Raw genomic sequence first — 19,208 nt, forward strand, 5'->3', positions numbered from 1 at the left:
CACTCCTTTGATATTTTAGCTGTGTGCTCAGGGTCATTGTCTTGTTGGAAGGTGAACCTTCGGTCAAGTCAGAGGTCCACAGCACTCTGGAAGAGGTTTCCATCCAAGATATCTCTGTACTTGGCCGCATTCATGATTCCTTCAATTGCAACCAGTCGTCCTGTCCCTGCAGCTGAAAAACACCCCCATAGCATGATGCTGTCACCACGTTTCACTGTTGGGATTGTATTGGGCAGGTGATGCGCAGTGCCTGGTTTTCCCCCACACATACCGCTTAGAATTATCACCAAGAAGTTCTGTCTTCGTCTCATCAGACCAGGGGATCTTATTTCTGGAAGTCCTTCATGTGTTTTTAAGCAAACTCTACGCGGGCTTTCATATGTCTTGCACTGAAGGGAGGGTTCTGTCGGGCCACTCTGCCATAACGGGCCGACTGGTGGAGGGCTACAGTGATAGTTGACTTTGTGGAACTTTCTCCCATCTCCCTACTGCATATGTGGAGCTCAGCCACAATGATCTTGGGGTTCTTTACCTCTCTCACCAAGGCTCTTCTCCCACAATTGCTCTGTTCGGCTGGACGGCCAGGTCTAGTAAGACTTCTGGTGGTCCCAAACTTCTTCCATTTAAGGATTATGGAGGCCACTGTGCTCTTGGGTATGTTTCCACGGTCATGAAACCCTGCGGACTGGACGCTGTGTACAGCCGCAGATTCCAATTCGCAGCGGACAGATGTTACAGCATAGTTGAGGGGATTTTACGAAATCCCATCTCCACTATGCGTTCAAAGACGCATATGCTCATGCGGCACGTCTTTATAGACCGCAGCATGTCTATTTATCTTGCGGAGACGCTCAGTCTCCGCAAGATAAATTACACAGTCTATGTATAGGATGCGTCGATTCCAACTGTGTTCAATAAACACATGCGGAATCACCGAGCGTACAAAATCCGGCAGCGCTTTGGGCAGAGCCGCGTCCAAAGCGCTGCATATACGGAACGTGGAAATATACCTTTAGGAACCTTGAGGACTGCAGAAGTTCTTTTGTAACCTTGGCCATATCTGTGTCTTGCCACAATTCTGTCTCTGAGCTCCTTGGCCAGTTCCTTTTGACCGCAAGATTCTCATTTGGTCTGACATGCGCTGTGAGCTGTGAGGTCTTATATAGACAGGTGTGTGCCTTTACAAATCAAGTCCTATCAGTTTAATTACACACAGCTAGACTCCAATGAAAGAGTAGAACCATCTCAAGGAGGATCACAAGGAAATAGACAACGTGACTTAATACGAGTGTCTAAGTAAAGGGTCTGAAATGTTAATATCAACAATTTATTATTATTGTTAAGGATGATGATGATGATGATGAATAACGAAGATGAACAATGAAGAATAATAATGAAGAATAATAATAAAAGAGATGTCTTACGTGAACTAGCTGCCAAACTGCCAATATTGACAGCCGTATTATGTGAAATAGTTACTAGACTGCAACTATTGACAGATGTAATATTTCTCATGGAGCTGTCACAAATCACATTGATAACAAATTCACAAAATAGTAGAGATAAGATTATGACCGACCTCTTAAGCCCCCGTTACACACTGCGATATCGCTAGCGATATCGCTGTAAAGTCACCGATTTTGTGACGTAGCAGCGATATTGCTAGCGATATCGCTACATGTGATACTTACCTCCGACCGGCTCCACCACTGATTATCGCTGGTCGCGCGAGAAGGTCCTGGATCATTTCTCGTCGTCAGCTTCCTGTGGCGCCGACGAGCGACGCGGGCGGGAGGATGTCAGGATCGCCGCGTCCGACAGGTAAGTAGCGACCCCCGACCCCAGCGATGTCGCTGGTGAGATCTGCCTGTGTGGCAGCTCACTAGCGACCACTTAGCGATGCACCAGCGATCCATATCGTTGTCGGGATCGCTGGTGCATCGCTAAGTGTAACGGTACCCTTAGACACCCAGCAACTGGAAGGGGGACCCAAATTCTCCTACATGAATGCAGCAGTAGTGTGTGCATTGTGTTTCGACCATCACTCCATTCACTTCTATGGGTCTACGGAAGGGATGTGCGTTCTATTCTTATAGACAGGGAATGGAGCTCTAGTCACACAACCACTCCATTCATACAGGACATTTTCGCCTTGCCATTATCACTTTAGACCTGACTTCAGCGATCAGGACAGTGACACGTGGGTAACAAGCGACGCACGTCGCTTAGTTACCCGCAGTGTACGTTATAAGATACCAGCACGCTGGTGCAGGGAGCTGGTAACCAAGGTAAACATCGGGTTTCTAAGCGCCGCGCGGCCCTTAGAAACCCAATGTTTACCTTGGTTACCAGTTCCCTGCACCAGCGCGCTGGTATCTAATGTACACATCGGGTTTCTAAGCGCCGCATGGCGCGGCGCTTAGAAACCCGATGTTTACCTTGGTTACCAGCTCCAGCTCACTGATCGGTGGTCTCCCGCCTGCCACACGCAGCCATGCGTGCTGGCCAGCAGGAGACCAGCGATCAAAAAAATGTCCAGGCCATTCGAGCACGATCAGCAATACCCGGCAGGGGGGCCGGTCGCTGATAAGTGTCACACACAGCGATCTCGCTGGTGAGATCACTGTTGCGTCACAAAACTTGTAACACAGCAGCGATCTCGCTAGCAAGATCGCTGTGTGAAACGGGGCCTTAATGAGAGAAAAATGTTTATCGGACAAGTGTTGGATCAAATGATCAACCAGAGGATTGTTCCATGGCTACAGTCCCACGGAGCTTAAATTTCTGAATAATATGTGCAACTGTAGTCACAGGAACATCAAGCTACTTGGAGATGGTCTTATAACTTTTACTTTTAACATGTTTGTATCTAATTTTCTTTCTAATCTCCTGAGACAACTCTTTCCTTTGCTTCCTCTGGTCCATGTTGAGTGTGATACACACCATGTCACCAAACAGCACAGCGAGTATCTGTAGCCCTCTATACAGGCCCACTCACTGATTCTAAGATTGTAGACACATGTGATGCTAATTAGTGGATAGACCTTGATTTAACATGTTCCTTCTGTCACATTATTTTCAGGGGTAGGCCATGTGCACACTGAGTATTTGGTGAGTTTTTACCCCAATATCTGTAAGCCAAAACCAGGAGTGGAACGGTCAGAGGAAAAGTATAATAGAAACATTTGCACCACTTCTGCATTTTTCACCCACTCCTGGTTTTGGCTTACACACACTGAGGTAAAAATCTCTCCATATACTGGATGTGTGCATGTGCCCATACCATCATTTCTGTACAGAACTATTTCATGAGTTTTATTTTTTTAAGAATTCTGTGGAAGCATGGTTGAAAAGCAATGTCTGACTTTCTTTTGTTCATTTTCATTGATTTTTGATTTATTATTACTTGTCAGATTCCACTTATTTCTGTCACCATTGTGGGTTATTCTTTCATTAAATGAGGGGTATAACAAGACTTTTGACCACATGTGTGTGTGTGTGTGTATATATATATATATATATATATATATATATATATATATATATATATATATATATATATATATACATACATACATACACAAAATCTGAACTCTCTGTCCAGAGAAGTGCAATGCTTGGGACTACTAAGATCCTGCGCAGAACCCTCAAACTCCCAAGTCGCTGGTAGAGGACCAGAGAGTGAGGAAGGACAAAAAAAGACCAAAGTGCAAAAATGCAAGCAAGAGAAGCCATTATTTGGTTAGTGTTTTAGGGGGGGTGTAGGTATTAGAAATATCGGGGGTCTGAATCAACAATTTGGTACATTCAAAAATGAGGAAATTCACTGACAAGCTAAAGAAACCCAAAATGCATAAGCTCAGAAAACAAAGTGGCTGATGGCAAAGTAGTGGCAAACACCTCCACAATATCCAGCCAAGTGAAGACCAGTCTTGAGCAGGTGGATGCATTATTGACAAAGTCTAAAATCAAGAGACCGCTTCATGAGTAAAACTTAACAAAAAGGGATGGAAAAGTCTTAGTTACTCACAGGTTAACGGTATTTTTCGGAGTCCATGACAGCACCATCTGAGAGAGGGGATCCGCCCTTTAGGAACAGGAAACCTACAGATACAAAAAGGGCGGCACCTCTCCCACGCATCAGTTGGATTACAGAGCACAGAGGACCACCATGGTTAATAGCATAACTTATCCATAATACTATACACAATTTAAATTACCCGTGTACGTATATAAGAGGAAGAAGTGCACACCCAAATTAAACTAAAGGGAGGGAATATACGGGTGCTGTCATGGACTCCGAAAAATACCGTTAACCGGTGAGTAACTAAGACTTTATTCGGTCGTCCATGACAGCACCACCTGAGAGAATTACAGAGAGTAATAACTACTTTAGGGAGGGACTACAGCCTGCAGCACCCTTATCCCAAACGAGAGGTCTGTGGAAGCACCCAAGTCTAGCCTATAATGACTATAAAAGGTGTTCGGAGAGGACCAAGTAGCCGCCTTACATATCTGGTCGATGGAGACTTCTGATCTCTCGGCCCACGAGGTCACCATGGCTCTGGTGGAATGTGCCCTCAGCTTCCCGGGTGGCGACCTGCCTTTTGAGGCGTATGCTAAGGCAATCGCTTCTCTAATCCACCTGGCTAGTGTATTCTTTGATACTCTATAACCTTTCCCAGGGCCTTGGTGGGAAATAAACAGGGCATCATCTTTCCTCCAAGGATCGGTAGCTGCCACATATTCTATAAGGCACTTCCTAACACCCAGGGTATGTAGTTTCTCTTCCTTCTTATTAGCCGGATTAGGGAGGAAGGATGGAAGGACTACTTCCTGAGTCCTATGAAAGTTAGAAACCACCTTAGGTAAATACGCTGGATCAGGTGTGAGTATTACCCTATCATTTTTAATCTGTATATAAGGAGGACGCCTAGATAATGCCTGGATGTCGCTAACTCTGCGAGCTGAGGTTAGAGCTACCAGGAAAGCTACTTTGAGGGACAGGTTTTTTATGGAAGCTGATGAAATAGGTTCGAATGGAGCTTCAGTCATGGCCGTGAGGACTAGATTCAAGTCCCATGGCATGAATCTATCCTTCACTACCGGCCTGGATCTTCCTGCTGCTTTAATGAACCTACTGATCCAGTAATTACCCGCGATGTTGCAGCTAAAGAGGGCCCCTAAGGCTGCTACTTGTACTTTAAGGGGACTAGTGGAAAGCCCCATGTCCAGACCTTGCTGAAGAAATTCTAAGATCTGATTTATAGGTGTTGAACCCCCAGCGATTATTCCCGAGCTCTGAAGGAATTTCTTCCAAATTCTAACATAGATTTTGGTAGTAATGGCCTTTCTACTTTTAAGAAGGGTATTAATTAAGTCTGGGGAGAAGCCTTTATCTTTTAAGAGTGCCCGCTCAAACTCCACTCAGATGTAGGCCAGCCACCTGAGGATGGAAGACTGGGCCCTGGGATAGGAGATCCGGGATGTCCGGAAGAACCCAAGGATCGGACACCGACATGGTCCTGAGGCAAGAAAACCAAGCCCTCCTGGGCCAAAATGGGGCGATGACTATAACCCTTGCTCTGTCTTTCCTGATCTTTCTCAACACCAAGGGTAGTAGCAATAGGGGAGGGAAGGCGTATGCTAGCCTGAAGTCCCACTTTATCAGAAAGGCATCTACCGCCAGGGGGTTCTCTCTGGGATTTAGGGAGCAGAATAGTCTCAATTTTCTGTTTTCTTTGGTGGGGAAGAGGTCTACCTCTGGCTGTCCCCACCTTTGCACAATCAGGTGGAAGATCGAGATGTTTAGGGACCATTCTCCTTGCCTTAGCAGATTGCGGCTTAAGAAATCTGCCATAATGTTTTCTTTCCCTTTTATGTGTAGCGCTGTCAAAGATAGAAAATGCTGCTCTGCTAGTTGGAACAACCGTTCTGCCACATTCATCAGGGGTTTGGAACGAGTCCCGCCTTGGTGGTTGATATAAGCCACAGTGACCTGATTGTCGGGAGAGCACTCGGACATGATGGCCCTGCAGATACATAAGTAGCTTCTTAGCTGCCTGTTCTACTGCTGACAATTCTTTCAAATTAGATGACATATTTATCTGGTGCTGGTCCCATAGGCCCTGGACCACGACCTCACCCATATGAGCCCCCCAGCCAGAAGGGCTAGCATCCGTAGTGACTATGCGGGATATGTCGAATTCCCAGGGAACTCCTCTGGATAAATTATCCTTGTCCAGCCACCACCCTAGGGACTCCCTTGTGTTTCGGGACAAGGTTAGCTGGCCTTCTAAGTAACCTCCGAGGTTTCTTTGATGCAGTAAAACCTCGCCCTGAAGTGTTCTTGAATGAAACTGGGCCCACTGCACCGCTGGAATACAGGAGGAAAGGGAACCCAGAAGGGACATGGCTTTCCTGAGGGACCTGTTGGGGTTATTGGAAGCATTTAGGACCCGATAGTGTAAGCGAACAAGCTTCTCCGGAGGCAGACGGCATTCCTGTTTCTCAGAATCTAGAATCAGGCCTAAAAACTGCTGGATTTTCATCGGCTGTAACCGAGATTTTTTGATATTCAGCAGCCATCCTAACCGCTCCAGGGCAGACATTGCCCTCTGTAGCTGTTCCGTACAATGTTTTGCCGTTTTTCCTATAATCAGGAAGTCATCTAAGTAGGGTACTACTAGAATGTCAGATTCACGTAGATGGGCCATAACTTCCGCTACTACTTTGGTAAACACACGGGGAGCGACTGCCACCCCAAAGGGGAGGGCCGCATATGGGAAATGTTCAACTGACCCATTTAACTGAACCGCCACTCTGAGGAAGCGCTGTTGAGCTGCATGAATGGGTATATGGTAGTAAGCATCTTTTAAATCCAACACCACCATAAAGCCGTTTTAAAACAACAATTTTATTGTTGAATTAATTGTTTCCATTTTAAACGGGCGTATAACCAAGAATTCATTGAGGGACTTAAGATTAATTATAGTCCTAAAGGAACTGTCTGGCTTGCGGACCAGGAACAGAGGGGAGTAGAAACCTTTCCCCCTTTCTCCTTCTGGAACCACAGTTAGGACCTTCTTAAGGCAAAGATCATGAACCTCGGCCTCCAGGGCAGCTTGTTCTGATGTGGAGGACCTGACTGGGGTGACCCTAAATCGATCATGGGGAACCCGGGTGAATTCCAGTTGTAGACCCGTAGCTATCACCCCCCGTATCCAATTACTATCCGAAATCATGGACCAGGCTGGGTAGAAGGCAGCTAGTCTCCCCCCTACCGGGGCCTCTAGTCATTGGGGCGGCTTTTTAGTGTCCTGTGCTGGACCTTCCTGGCGCCCCCCTCCTCCGAACATGAAACCTGTACCTCTCCTTTTATCATCCCATCTGCCCTGATCTCTGGACGACCTTCTACGGAAATATCCTCTCCTGGTAAAGGGGCGTCTATAAGAAGGATTCGGGAGGCTCGGAAACTTCTTTTTATCATCCCCGGCTTTCTCTAACAGTTCATCCAGGGCAGAGCCAAATAGATATTCCCCCTCGCAAGGGATGGAGCAGAGTCGTGACCTGGCCTGAATATCCCCTGGCCAGCATTTTAACCAGAGGGCCCTTCGAGCTGCGTTAGATAACCCTGCGGATCTAGCCGCCATCCTTGCAGAGTCTGCTGAGGCATCAGCCAGGAAAGCAGCGGCACTCTGGATGATTGGTAGGGTTTTCCGAATGGATGCTCTTGAGGCTCCGTCTCTCAGATGGGAATCCAGTTGATCTAGCCAGACCATCATGCATCTGGCTGTACAAGTGGCAGCTATCGCTGGTCTTAGGGCGCCTGCTGACATCTCCCATGTTCTCTTTAGAAAGGAATCCGCTTTTTTATCCAGCGGGTCTTTTAGCTCTGCTCATTCTTCTTGACCTATCTGCAGCTTTCGATACTGTTGACCACCATCTCCTACTCTCTAGGCTCCAGTCACTAGGCATTAAGGACACTGCACTCTCCTGGTTCTCTTCCTATCTCTCTGACCGCTCCTTCAGTGTTTTGTTCTCTGGCTCCACGTCATCTCCTCTTCCTCTTGCTGTCGGGGTACCTCAGGGCTCAGTCCTTGGCCCCCTTCTTTTCTCTCTCTACACGGCCCCAATTGGACAGACCATCAGCAGATTTGGCTTTCAGTACCATCTTTATGCTGATGACACACAACTATACACGTCTTCCCCCGACCTTACCCCCGCTGTACTACAGAACGCCAGTGACTGTCTGTCCGCAGTCTCCAATATCATGTCCGCTCTCTATCTGAAACTCAACCTCTCCAAAACTGAACAACTTCTGCTCCCGCCGTCTACTAACCTCCCTAAATCTGACATTTCCCTCTCCGTGGGTGGTACCACAATAACACCCCGGCAGCAGGCGCGCTGTCTGGGTGTTTTGTTTGACACCAATCTCTCCTTCACATCTCATATACAATCCCTTGCCCGCTCTTGCCGCTTACACCTAAAGAACATCTCTAGAATCCGCCCTTTTCTCACTATGGAAACAACAAAAACCCTCACTGTTGCATTGATCCACTCTCGCCTGGATTACTGCAACGCTCTATTAATTGGCCTCCCCGTCACTCGACTATCCCCTCTCCAGTCCATACTTAATGCAGCGGCCAGGATCGTCCATCTGGCTAATCGGTACTCGGACGCGTCCGCTCTTCGCCAGTCCTTACATTGGCTGCCCATTCATTATAGGATCCAATTCAAAGTACTTGTTCTCACCCACAAAGCTCTCCACAGTGCGGCACCCCCTTACATCTCTTCTCTCATTTCTGTCTATCGGCCTAGCTGATCGCTGCGCTCTGCAAACGACTTTCGACTAACCTCTGCACTAATCCGTACCTCCCACTCCCGACTCCAAGACTTCTCCCGTGCTGCTCCTATCCTCTGGAATGCTCTACCCCAAGAAATCAGGACTATCCACAATTTGCATAGTTTTAGGCGCTCCCTCAAAACACACCTGTTCAGAGCAGCCTATCACATTCACTAATCAAAGTCATTCTCTGTGTAAGTGTGCGTGTGTAGCCCATTCACTATCTCCATCCATCCTTCACTCCCGCAAGATGGCTGGACCTTCATTGTAAATACACCATTGTAAATACACACCTGTACTTTGTATCTCTCTCACCTCATTGTAGATTGTAAGCTCTCACGAGCAGGGTCGTCTTATTTTGCTTTAATTATTGTATTGTTAACGTTGTTACTTATGACTTGTGTTTTGAAACTGTTAAACTGTAAAGCGCTGCGGAATATGTTGGCGCTAAATAAATAAAGATTATTTATTATTATTATTATTATTATTATTATTAGGGAAGCCATGTCATCGAAAGGGATGGAAGATTTTCTGGAGGCTTTGGCTACTGCCGCGTCCAGCTTAGGGGCCTTATCCCATCTGTTCACCACTGGGTCATCAAATGGGTACCTTCGTTTGAAGGTCGGTGGCAAGGAGCCTCTTTTTTCGGGTTTTTTCCACTCCATATCTATTAAGCTCTGGACCTTATCATTTAAAGGGAAGGCCCTGCGCTTCCTGGGATCTAGACCTCCGAACATCACGTCCTGTGCCGAAAGTTCTGGTTTTGAGTCTGTTACTCCCATGGTGGACCTTATTGTTTTAACTAGTTTGTCCATCTGGTCTAACGGGAAGCAGAAACGGCTTGAGTCATACTCCGAAGAAGACGAAGTGGAGGCCGGGGAATCCGAGGAGTCATTGTTCCTAGGAGCAACCGAGGACTCCGAACCTGAGAAGCTAACTTCTCTCCCCCTAGAAGAATCCCTTTTTGACAGGGCTTTCATTTCTGTCCTGATTATTTCTCTCAGGCTTGTGGTGAAATCCGGCGTTTCTTCCGCTACCTGTAAGGACGGGGGAGAATGTAAGGGCCTGTCAGTCTATCCCTGGCCCTCGTTCCCTTCCAACCCCTACCGTTTGTCGCACACATGGCTGACAATCTTTTGGGGTGGCCGTCTGGCAAGGGGCAACTACAGAGGGCACATTCCATGTGCTTCTGTTTTCCCGTAGCTTTCCTCCCCTGCGAAAAATACATAAGGGAACACTGCATCAGGGTACATTCACGAAGATCTCTTACCCATGCAGATGAGGCAGGTACCGGATCACGGAGGGAGGCAGGAGGGTCCTTTAGCCGGGAGGAACTTCCGTGGCTCTGTTCACTCGATCGTTTTTTCTTCTGCTGGCCACTCGTATGAGGCTTCGCCACGGCCTCCTTCTGTGGCCGCTCCTGTATCTCGTCCTGCTGCTCTATGGGGGCTTCTGTCGTATCCATCGCTGGGCCTTCAGAAGCACCCCCGCAGCGTTGTCTCCTGCCTTTTAAGGCCTCCCTGTACCGGGGTCAGCAGGGTTCTGGCGCGGCACCTCCCCAGCATCCGAGACCCCCCCCCCCCCGCATGCTCCGCCTCCCCCCCGCCACGGGCACAGCGCATCCCCCCGGACAGCCGCGCACACGCGGCGTACACTGGAAAGCCGGCCGGCACCCGACTTCCGGTTTCGGCGTCCCCTGCCCCGCCCCTACCGCCGCGTCACTTCCTCCATGCGTCAGAGACCGCGGGAGCGCGCGGAACGGAGCCGGCAGGGCGCCCTCGGCTCCGGTGTGCCCGCCGCCCCCATATGCGCCCGCCTGCGCCCGCCGACCGGGTGCGATCGCCGACCCGGACGCGGGAGGATGACCGGACCCCGGGGGGAGACTCAGAAGGGGCCTGCATACGTACCTGGTGCCCGCACTTTGGAGACGGCTGTCCACCGGACCCCATGGTCCACCTGCTCCAACCACAGCCGTGGCGACCTACCCGGCCCCACCGTGGTGCTTCCAGGGACCTCGAACTGGACCGAGGTAGGAGATCCCCCCCGCTACCTGAGTCGGTCAGCCGGCCTGGGAATCCCTCGTCGACTCCATGACGGACGATCTGTAGGGAGTCCTGTCCTCTAGGAACAGGAAACCAACTGATGCATGGGAGAGGTGCCGCCCTTTTTGTATCTGTAGGTTTCCTGTTCCTAAAGGGCGGATCCCCTCTCTCAGGTGGTGCTGTCATGGACGACCGAATAAAGACTACTTTTTATACCAAAAAAGAAACTTCTAAAAAAGCCTACTCATTTTTGTAACAATATTCTATAGCAAGATGAAACCAAGATACCAGAATGATGTAAAAGAACAGCACAACGATGGAAAGGAAGAACTCATGATGACGCTGATACTGTCGGATGCATATGTAAATTTGTGAAAATGGAGTAGAACCTAATCTGATAATTACAATATTTTAGTCAACTGAATGAAAGCTGGTGATGAGCATACATGTCGGTCCCATCAACTCCATTGTACTAGTGTACAAAAGATAAATTATAAAAGTTCTGTTACTTTTCAAAAACTTCTGAACTTGGCTGTATAATGCTAAACACTAGGGATGAGCGAACGTGTTTGGGTATTATCCAAATATCTTTGGCGTGCTTGGATAACATGTTAGAGTCCTTGCGGCTACATGATTTGCGGCTGATAGACAGCTGCAATACATGCGGGGATTGCCAGTTTGTTAGACAATCTCTACATGTGTCGTGGCTGTCTAACAGGCACAAATCATGCAGCCGCAGGGACTCAAACATGTAATCCAAGCACGCCAAAGAGACACTGATAACATCAAAGCATGTTCGCTCATCAGTACTACACACTCATCTTATACTCTGTAATTACAGGAAACAGTCGTTAACGCACATGCCATGCGTACATTTAAATTAGGCAATTACTGCAACATTGGGATAGATATTAAAATCATATTAAAATTAGATCATTTGCAATCACACCAAATGATGAAATGTTAAATGTATAAGCTAAATATTAACGTAATCCACTATATAAAAGTTTCAATATAAAGATAAGCCTAGGATTGACAAATAATACAAAATATAAGTCATTATTAATAGCCAATAGAATCGGTTTATCACATACTAATAGTATTTTAAATGTATCAAAATAGGTTAAAACACCATTGATACATTATAATACATAATTGATATGTTATAATACAGATGCAACACCAATTGCACCAGAGAATACTGAATGTGCAACCTACGACCTCACTCAAGATGTCTGTGAATCATGTGTGTGTTTTATTTAGATAGAACATGTACTCTTATAAATCTATGGTTCTGTATATAAGCAAAAGGGAGAAAAAATTCAAGACGACAGGGACAGATAGAAAAAAAAAAAAAAAAAATCAAAGATACATCTTACACATTCACACATTTGTAACTTATTTCTGATTATTAGAATTTGTATTAAAAAAAAAAAAATCACTATTCTTGACCAAAAGTACCACAATTATAGCTGTTAGGCAAAGGGAGAAATCACAATCTTTCACAGCTCAGTCTAGTTTATTGAGATACTGCTTTTCCTTGAGGTTGCCTGTATTAATTGAAAGGAAAGGAAAAAAGTATCCTAGAAGAAGCAGGGTTATCTGGCGAAACACATGTTGGGACGTTGGTCCTGACCATTTGTTTAGGAAGAGAATCTTCACGGATAGATTGGTAAACCCGCTTGCCACAGTGCGGTCAGCAGCAGGCAAAGGGGTTGCCTAAAGCAGGCATATTGCCATTTACTAAGATCTGCATGCAGATGGACAGAATACATAGTGTAGCCACCAATAGACATGTGGCCGGCATCATGCACCGTGTTGATCCAGCACAAGAATAATAGTAGACACTTTACGAGCCAGAACACATACTGTTGCCACAATTAAATGCACGTCACCAGTAACATGCACTATGGTTATCCACTGCCAGCATAATATATACAGCTCTGGCAAAAATCAAGAGACCACTGCAAAATTTTCAGTCTGTCTGATTTTTCTCTTTATAGGTAAATTTTTGAGTAAATTGTAAATTGCTCTTTTATTCTATAAACTACTGACAACATGTCTTCGAATTTCCAAGCAATACATTTTGTATTTATTTTCAGAAAAGGAGAAAAGGTCAAAACAGCAAAAAAATGCAGTGCTTGCAGACATCAAATAATGCTAAGAAAACAAGTTCATAATCATATAGAAACAACACTAATGTTTTAACTCAGGAAGAGTTCAGAAATCAATATTTTGTGGAATAACCATGACTTTTAATCACAGCTTTCATGCGTCTTGGCATGCTTTCCACCAGTCTTTCACGCTGCTTTTGGGTGACCTTATGCCACTCCTGGTACAAAAATGTAAGCAGTTCTTCTTTGTTTGATGGCTTATGGCTATCCATATTCCTCTTGATTACAATCCAGAGGTTTTCAATGGGGTTCAGGTCTGGAGAGTGGGCTGGCCATGACAGGGATTTGATGTGGTGGTCCTTCATTCACACACTGATTGACCTAGCTGTGTGGCATGGGCATTGTCCTGCTTGAAAAAAAAACAGTCCTCAGAGTTGGGGAATATTGTCTGAGCATAAGGAAATCAACTGTTTTTCCAGGATAACCTTGTATGCGGCTTGATACGCCCTTCACAAAGATTAACCTGCCCAATTCAAGTCTTGCTGAAGCATCCCCAGATCATCACCGATCCTCCACCAAATTTCACAGTGGGTGCAAGACACTGTGCCTTGTACGCCTCTCCAGGTCTCAGTCTAACCATTAAATGACCAGGTGTTGGGCAAAGCTGAAAATTAGACTCATCAGAGAAGATTACCTTACTCCAGTCCTCTATGGTCCAATCCTTATGGTCTTTGGCAAACTTCAGCCTGGCTCTCCTTTGCTTCTCTCATTGATGAAAGGCTTTTTTCTAGCTTTACATGACTTGAGCCCTGCATCTAGAAGCCTGTTACGAACTGTTCTTGCCGTGCACTTCACCCCAGCTGCCATTTGCCATTCCTTTTGCAGGTCACTTGATGTCATCCTGCTATTGCCGAGTGACATTCGAATAAGATGACGGTCATCCCGGTCAGTGGCGAGTCGTTTTCGCCCTCTGCTGGTCTGTAGCTTTTTTGTCCCCAATGTCTGCTGCTTGACCATGTTGTAATGGACTGCAGTCTTAGAAATGTTAAGGATGGAGGCAACATGATGCTGACTGTATCCCTCTGCTAGTAAAGCCAGGATTGAGCCCTTATTTTCCTCACTCAAGACTTTTCTTTTCAACTCCATTGGCATGGTTAAAAGTTATTTTTTCATTCTTATTACTTTTGGGATATTACTAGTTTTTGTTTTGCCATCCAGCTTGTCCTATTGCAAAAGGATTGTGAACATCACAGCAGAGTTTTTTATACTTTCCTTCAATAATTAAGATTTTTTTCAGGTGATCACCTAATCAGAAGCACATTGAATGAGGTGTACTCTGGTTGGAATTCAACTGACACTGGAATGGAATGGCTGTCAGACATGTAGAGAAGCTGATTTTTATAAAACTGTGCAGTGGTCTCTTAATTTTTGCCAGAGCTGCATATTGTGCCCAATACCCTCATACACCAGTGTCTACACAGTTACAATCACAAACATTGACAACATACAGTGTAGGGAAGCTAGGTACTATGATATAGTTGTGACAGTCAATAATAATGATATATAATTATTTTCCACAGCATGATTAGGTGACATACAGTCAGAAATACCGTAATTAAGCATGGCAGTGTTTGAGCAGCAACATTACATGGGGACAAATTCATTCCCATTATCGATGATCTCCCTGTCACTCATTCTAAAAATATAATAAGGATCCACATTTAACCAGATTGTTAGCTCTCCTTTCCCCAAACATGGATTGTGATACTCTGTCAAACAGCGATTGAATTCTAAAAACAAATTTTAAATGATCAGAACTAAAAGTTACATTTTATAAATTTACACATTCACGCCTTTTACTTTTCTTCTACATGTTCTGGTCTGTTTTGCCTCATTTTTGCTTATATAAACTTGGTTTCAGTGCTTTACACTATATGTGAATGATTGATATTTTAATCTATGAGGCTGTTCAAACATCCATGCTTTCTTGTGAATCAAATGGTAGACAGAACCAGAGATATTTTCATTTCTGACCCGAGTCACACATCAAAATAACCCATACACAGATGGATGGTATTTGTGTGCCTTTGATGGGAGAAGCTTTGCAGTTTAATTTTTCATCAGTGAAAATCACGAATGAAACACTGATGGTTAAAACTGATCTAACAGAAGAGTATCAGATCCAAAATACTGATAACTAACGGTAAGGCTGTGTTCACACACAGCGTTTTTTTAGCGGTCATTACTGCGGTTTTCACTATAAAACCGCTATAAAACCGCTAAAAATAAGGTGCACAGTCATTTCTATGCATTTTGCACTTTTTGTGCACGAAAAAACCGCATCGCGGTAAAAACCGCAGCATGCATGTTAATTTTGCGTTTTTTCCCGCGGTTTAGGCTTCTCCCATGCTTTTAGAAGCCGCTGCGGTAAAAAACGCATCAAAAATGCATCAAAACCGCGCAAAAACGCACAAAAACCGCCGCGGAAAAATAGGTGCGGTTTCTGGGAAGGGATTCAGGTTTTTGTGCAGAAATTTTCTGCAACGTGTGCACTTAGCCTAATAGTTATGAGCAAACGTGCTCGGACAAGGATATCTGAGCATGCTCGTGTGCTAACCGAGTGTCTTCGGCGTGCTCAAAACATATTATTCGAACATGTCGAAGACCCTCGGGGTTAGCACCCGAACTTGCTCGGATAACGCCTTAAGGCCCCGTCACACTAAGCGACTTACCAGCGATCCCGACAACGATATCAACATGTCAGGATCGCTGGTGAATCGCTATGTGATCGCTGGTGAGCTGTCAAACAGACAGCTTCACCAGCGATTAGCACAGCGACGCCGCGCGTGCAGCATCGCTGTGTTCAGCGCTGATTCATGTAAAAAATAGAATTAAAATAAAAAATATTGTTATTCTCACCTTCCGACGTCCCGCGCAGCATTCCCGCCTCTCTCCACGCTCCGGTCCCAGTAATCCTTTGCAAGAATGACGCCCATTCTCGCTGGATCGCGAAGTCTCGCGGTCATTCTTGCAAAGGATTACTGGGACCGGAGCGTGGAGAGAGGCGGGAATGCAGTGCGGGACGTCGGAAGGTGAGAATAGTAATTTTTTTTTTTTTTTTATTATTATTATTATTATTATTATTATTATTATTATTATTATTATTATTATTATTATTATTATTATTTTATCGCTGATCGCTGGTCTCCCGCCTGTCACACACAGCAATGCGTGCTGGCCAGCGGGAGATCAGCGACAAAAGAAATGTCCAGAGGTTTCCAAGAACGATCAGCGATACCGGCAGGGGGGCCGGTCGCTGATCGCTGTCACACATAGCGATCTATGGAAAAACGACGGGAGAATGAATGACGGCAAAAGTAAAGGAAGGAGAGAGAGCGAGAAAATGAGCGAGAAAAAAAAGAGCGAGAAAGAAGAGCGAGAAAGAAGAGCGAGAAAGAAGAGCGAGAAAGAAGAGCGAGAAAGAAGAGCGAGAAAGAAGAGCGAGAAAGAAGAGCGAGAAAGAAGAGCGAGAAAGAAGAGCGAGAAAGAAGAGCGAGAAAGAAGAGCGAGAAAGAAGAGCGAGAAAGAAGAGCGAGAAAGAAGAGCGAGAAAGAAGAGCGAGAAAGAAGAGCGAGAAAGAAGAGCGAGAAAGAAGAGCGAGAAAGAAGAGCGAGAAAGAAGAGCGAGAAAGAAGAGCGAGAAAGAAGAGCGAGAAAGAAGAGCGAGAAAGAAGAGCGAGAAAAAAGAGCGAGAAAAAAGAAAAAGAGAGAGGGCGAGCAAAACAGCGAGAGGGCAAGCAAAACAGCGAGAGGGCAAGCAAAACAGCGAGAGGGCAAGCAAAACAGCGAGAGGGCAAGCAAAACAGCGAGAGGGCAAGCAAAACAGCGAGAGGGCAAGCAAAACAGCGAGAGGGCAAGCAAAACAGCGAGAGGGCAAGCAAAACAGCGAGAGGGCAAGCAAAACAGCGAGAGATAAAGAGACAGAGACAAAGACAGAGAGACAAAGATAAAGAGAGACAAAGAGAGAAAGAGAAAGAGAGAAAGACAGAGAGAAAGAAAAAAAGAGAAAAAGAAAAAAAAAAAAAAAGAGAGCGAGAGACAGAGAAAAAGTGCCCAATGTTGACACTAATAATTGTGAACTTAATAATCTTACCCAGATGCATAACACAAAGAGGAAACCTCTCCACCTTTCCCATGAAATCCCCCCCTGGAAAGAGAGTCATGCACATTTTTCTGCAAACCATACCACGGCTCAGCTCCATAGATTACTTACCTCTATTATTCTTATTCACTGCTTATGCTTAGTTACTTTGTAAGTAACAAAACATACATGAACAATTACATTTTAATTAAAAAACAACAATGTAACACAATAGAAGTAAACAATTACATTAGCAGCCATTGATATATAAATTAGCTAAAGATACATTCTGCTCAGGCATAAAAATGTAGGCGATTTATTTTCAGGATACAAAGAACTTACGTAGAAAATGTTTTTCCAATAGGGCGATTTCCAGATGGCCCTTAACTTCGTTAAGCCTGTCCGTCTCGGTCCGGTTATATTCCGGTATTCCAGAAGCCATGATGATGGTCACTGAAGTAGCAGCCTAGGAAAGAGTTAAGCAGCAAATTTAGCCAAATCCAGCAGAAAAAAAGATTTATAATGCAAACTTTACTTATGTACATAGAGGAGAATTTTCCTCTGTATACATCCAGTCAAATCACAGCGCCGGGCTCTAAATAAAGCAGGCCTGGCACTCTGATCCAAGAACACTGGGAAAGAGAGGGTTAACCCTATACCTTCAGTGGCAATCTCAGCACAAAGCCTGTAGAGGTGTCATGTAAGGAAGAAATGCAGCATTGTGCGGAGGTCCAGACCCCAGCAGAAAGCCTTTTTTACCAGCTTAGACAGTAGGAGAAATAGGAGAGCTACATCCACGCAGACATGAAGAGTCAGCATTCCTGCAGCAGTAAGAGGAGCCCAGACGTCACTGATGCCTGAGAAAACCATAGGGAGGGACCACAGGAAAAACACTGCAGGACTGCAAGCCTCAGTCCTGGCGGGGATACAATTAGAGCCATTTTCTCAGGCACGAGCGGGATCCACAACAGGAGAAGTAAAGAACCTGATGAATGAAGAAATGAGCCACATATGTAGTGTGAAATGTACGGACACTGCTGTGCCTGTGGAGCATATAATGAGCTCTAATATTACAAAGTTATACAATACGGCTCACATACAGTCCTGGAAAAGCGTATGCCCTGCTAGGCTTCTATGGAATTAATTAGAAAATATTTTGACTATGAGAAAATGCAAGACTCCAAGTCAATGACAGAATAAACAAATGCGACAAGTCGGAAACCTCAGCCCTACATGTGGCTGCTGCTTGGCTTCAAGATCATATTATAGGCTGCAAAGAAACACATTAAACATGTGTTTTTCCACTTAATGACCAGATTTTGTTTTAAGCCTTTGGCAGCTAAGCAAGCATGTGTGAAATGTATTCTACAATTATACTGAATCTCAACTCAAGCTTTAGTTATGATGTTACAGTTATAATAAAAAAAAATCCAAATCTTGTTACTGCCAGGTAACCCCCGAAAAAAGTTTTCGCTCCTGGATAATCCTAAATGCCATCTCTGTTTCAAAGAAGCTTGCCGTAAGCGATTGGGCAAAGCATTCTGAAAGCAAAATTTGGTATGTCAGATATATTTAGAGATTTCCTATGTATTTAGGAAAATCAGAATTTTAGCCTGATTATTTTCATTACTATTTTGAAAGTAACAGGTCTTATTATTGTTGTGTTCTAGTGATCCCCCTTATAAAGGATCACAGAACCCCAATGGATGGGGGGGGGGGGGGGGGAAGACACAGAAAAATGGGGCTAAACAATGCATAAATGATGAAAATGGCATTGTACACATAGCAAAAAGTTTTGCAGAACCCTGATCCAACAACCACAATGGTAGTAGGAGGACCACAGCACTGTGATCCTCCCACTATCTGCGGCATTCCCAGTGCCTGTAACATTTTGGCACGATGCACGCAAGACATTGCAAGGGCCTACTAATCAGATGAGGTATAGGGAATCAAAAGAAATTCATCATTTACATAGTAATGAAAAAAAAAATCAATAGAATTAAGGTGCCCTATACACATAAGCAAAAAAAAAAGTCAGCCACATGCACGCCAGTAGGACGGCCAACT

At 45.1% G+C, this 19,208-nt stretch overlaps 1 protein-coding gene across 4 annotated transcripts in view; it reads right to left on the reverse strand.

The window, feature by feature from the left end:
* Positions 1-19,208, reverse strand: part of GRAMD4 (GRAM domain containing 4) — a 142,515-nt gene that overhangs the window by 83,581 nt on the left and 39,726 nt on the right. For 3 of the 4 annotated variants that reach the window (XM_073573499.1, XM_073573497.1, XM_073573498.1), the window contains exon 3: positions 17,484-17,607. In XM_073573499.1, coding sequence (XP_073429600.1) covers positions 17,484-17,607 — 124 coding nt within the window. Of the gene's footprint in view, positions 1-17,483; positions 17,608-17,800; positions 18,542-19,208 lie in introns of those variants that run through there. The other variant, XM_073573500.1, reaches the window with a different exon arrangement.

The sequence above is a fragment of the Dendrobates tinctorius genome, unplaced genomic scaffold (assembly GCF_039654945.1).
Source record: "Dendrobates tinctorius isolate UK_male_01 unplaced genomic scaffold, ASM3965494v1 ptg000035l, whole genome shotgun sequence".
In the NCBI taxonomy this organism is placed as follows: domain Eukaryota; kingdom Metazoa; phylum Chordata; class Amphibia; order Anura; family Dendrobatidae; genus Dendrobates; species Dendrobates tinctorius.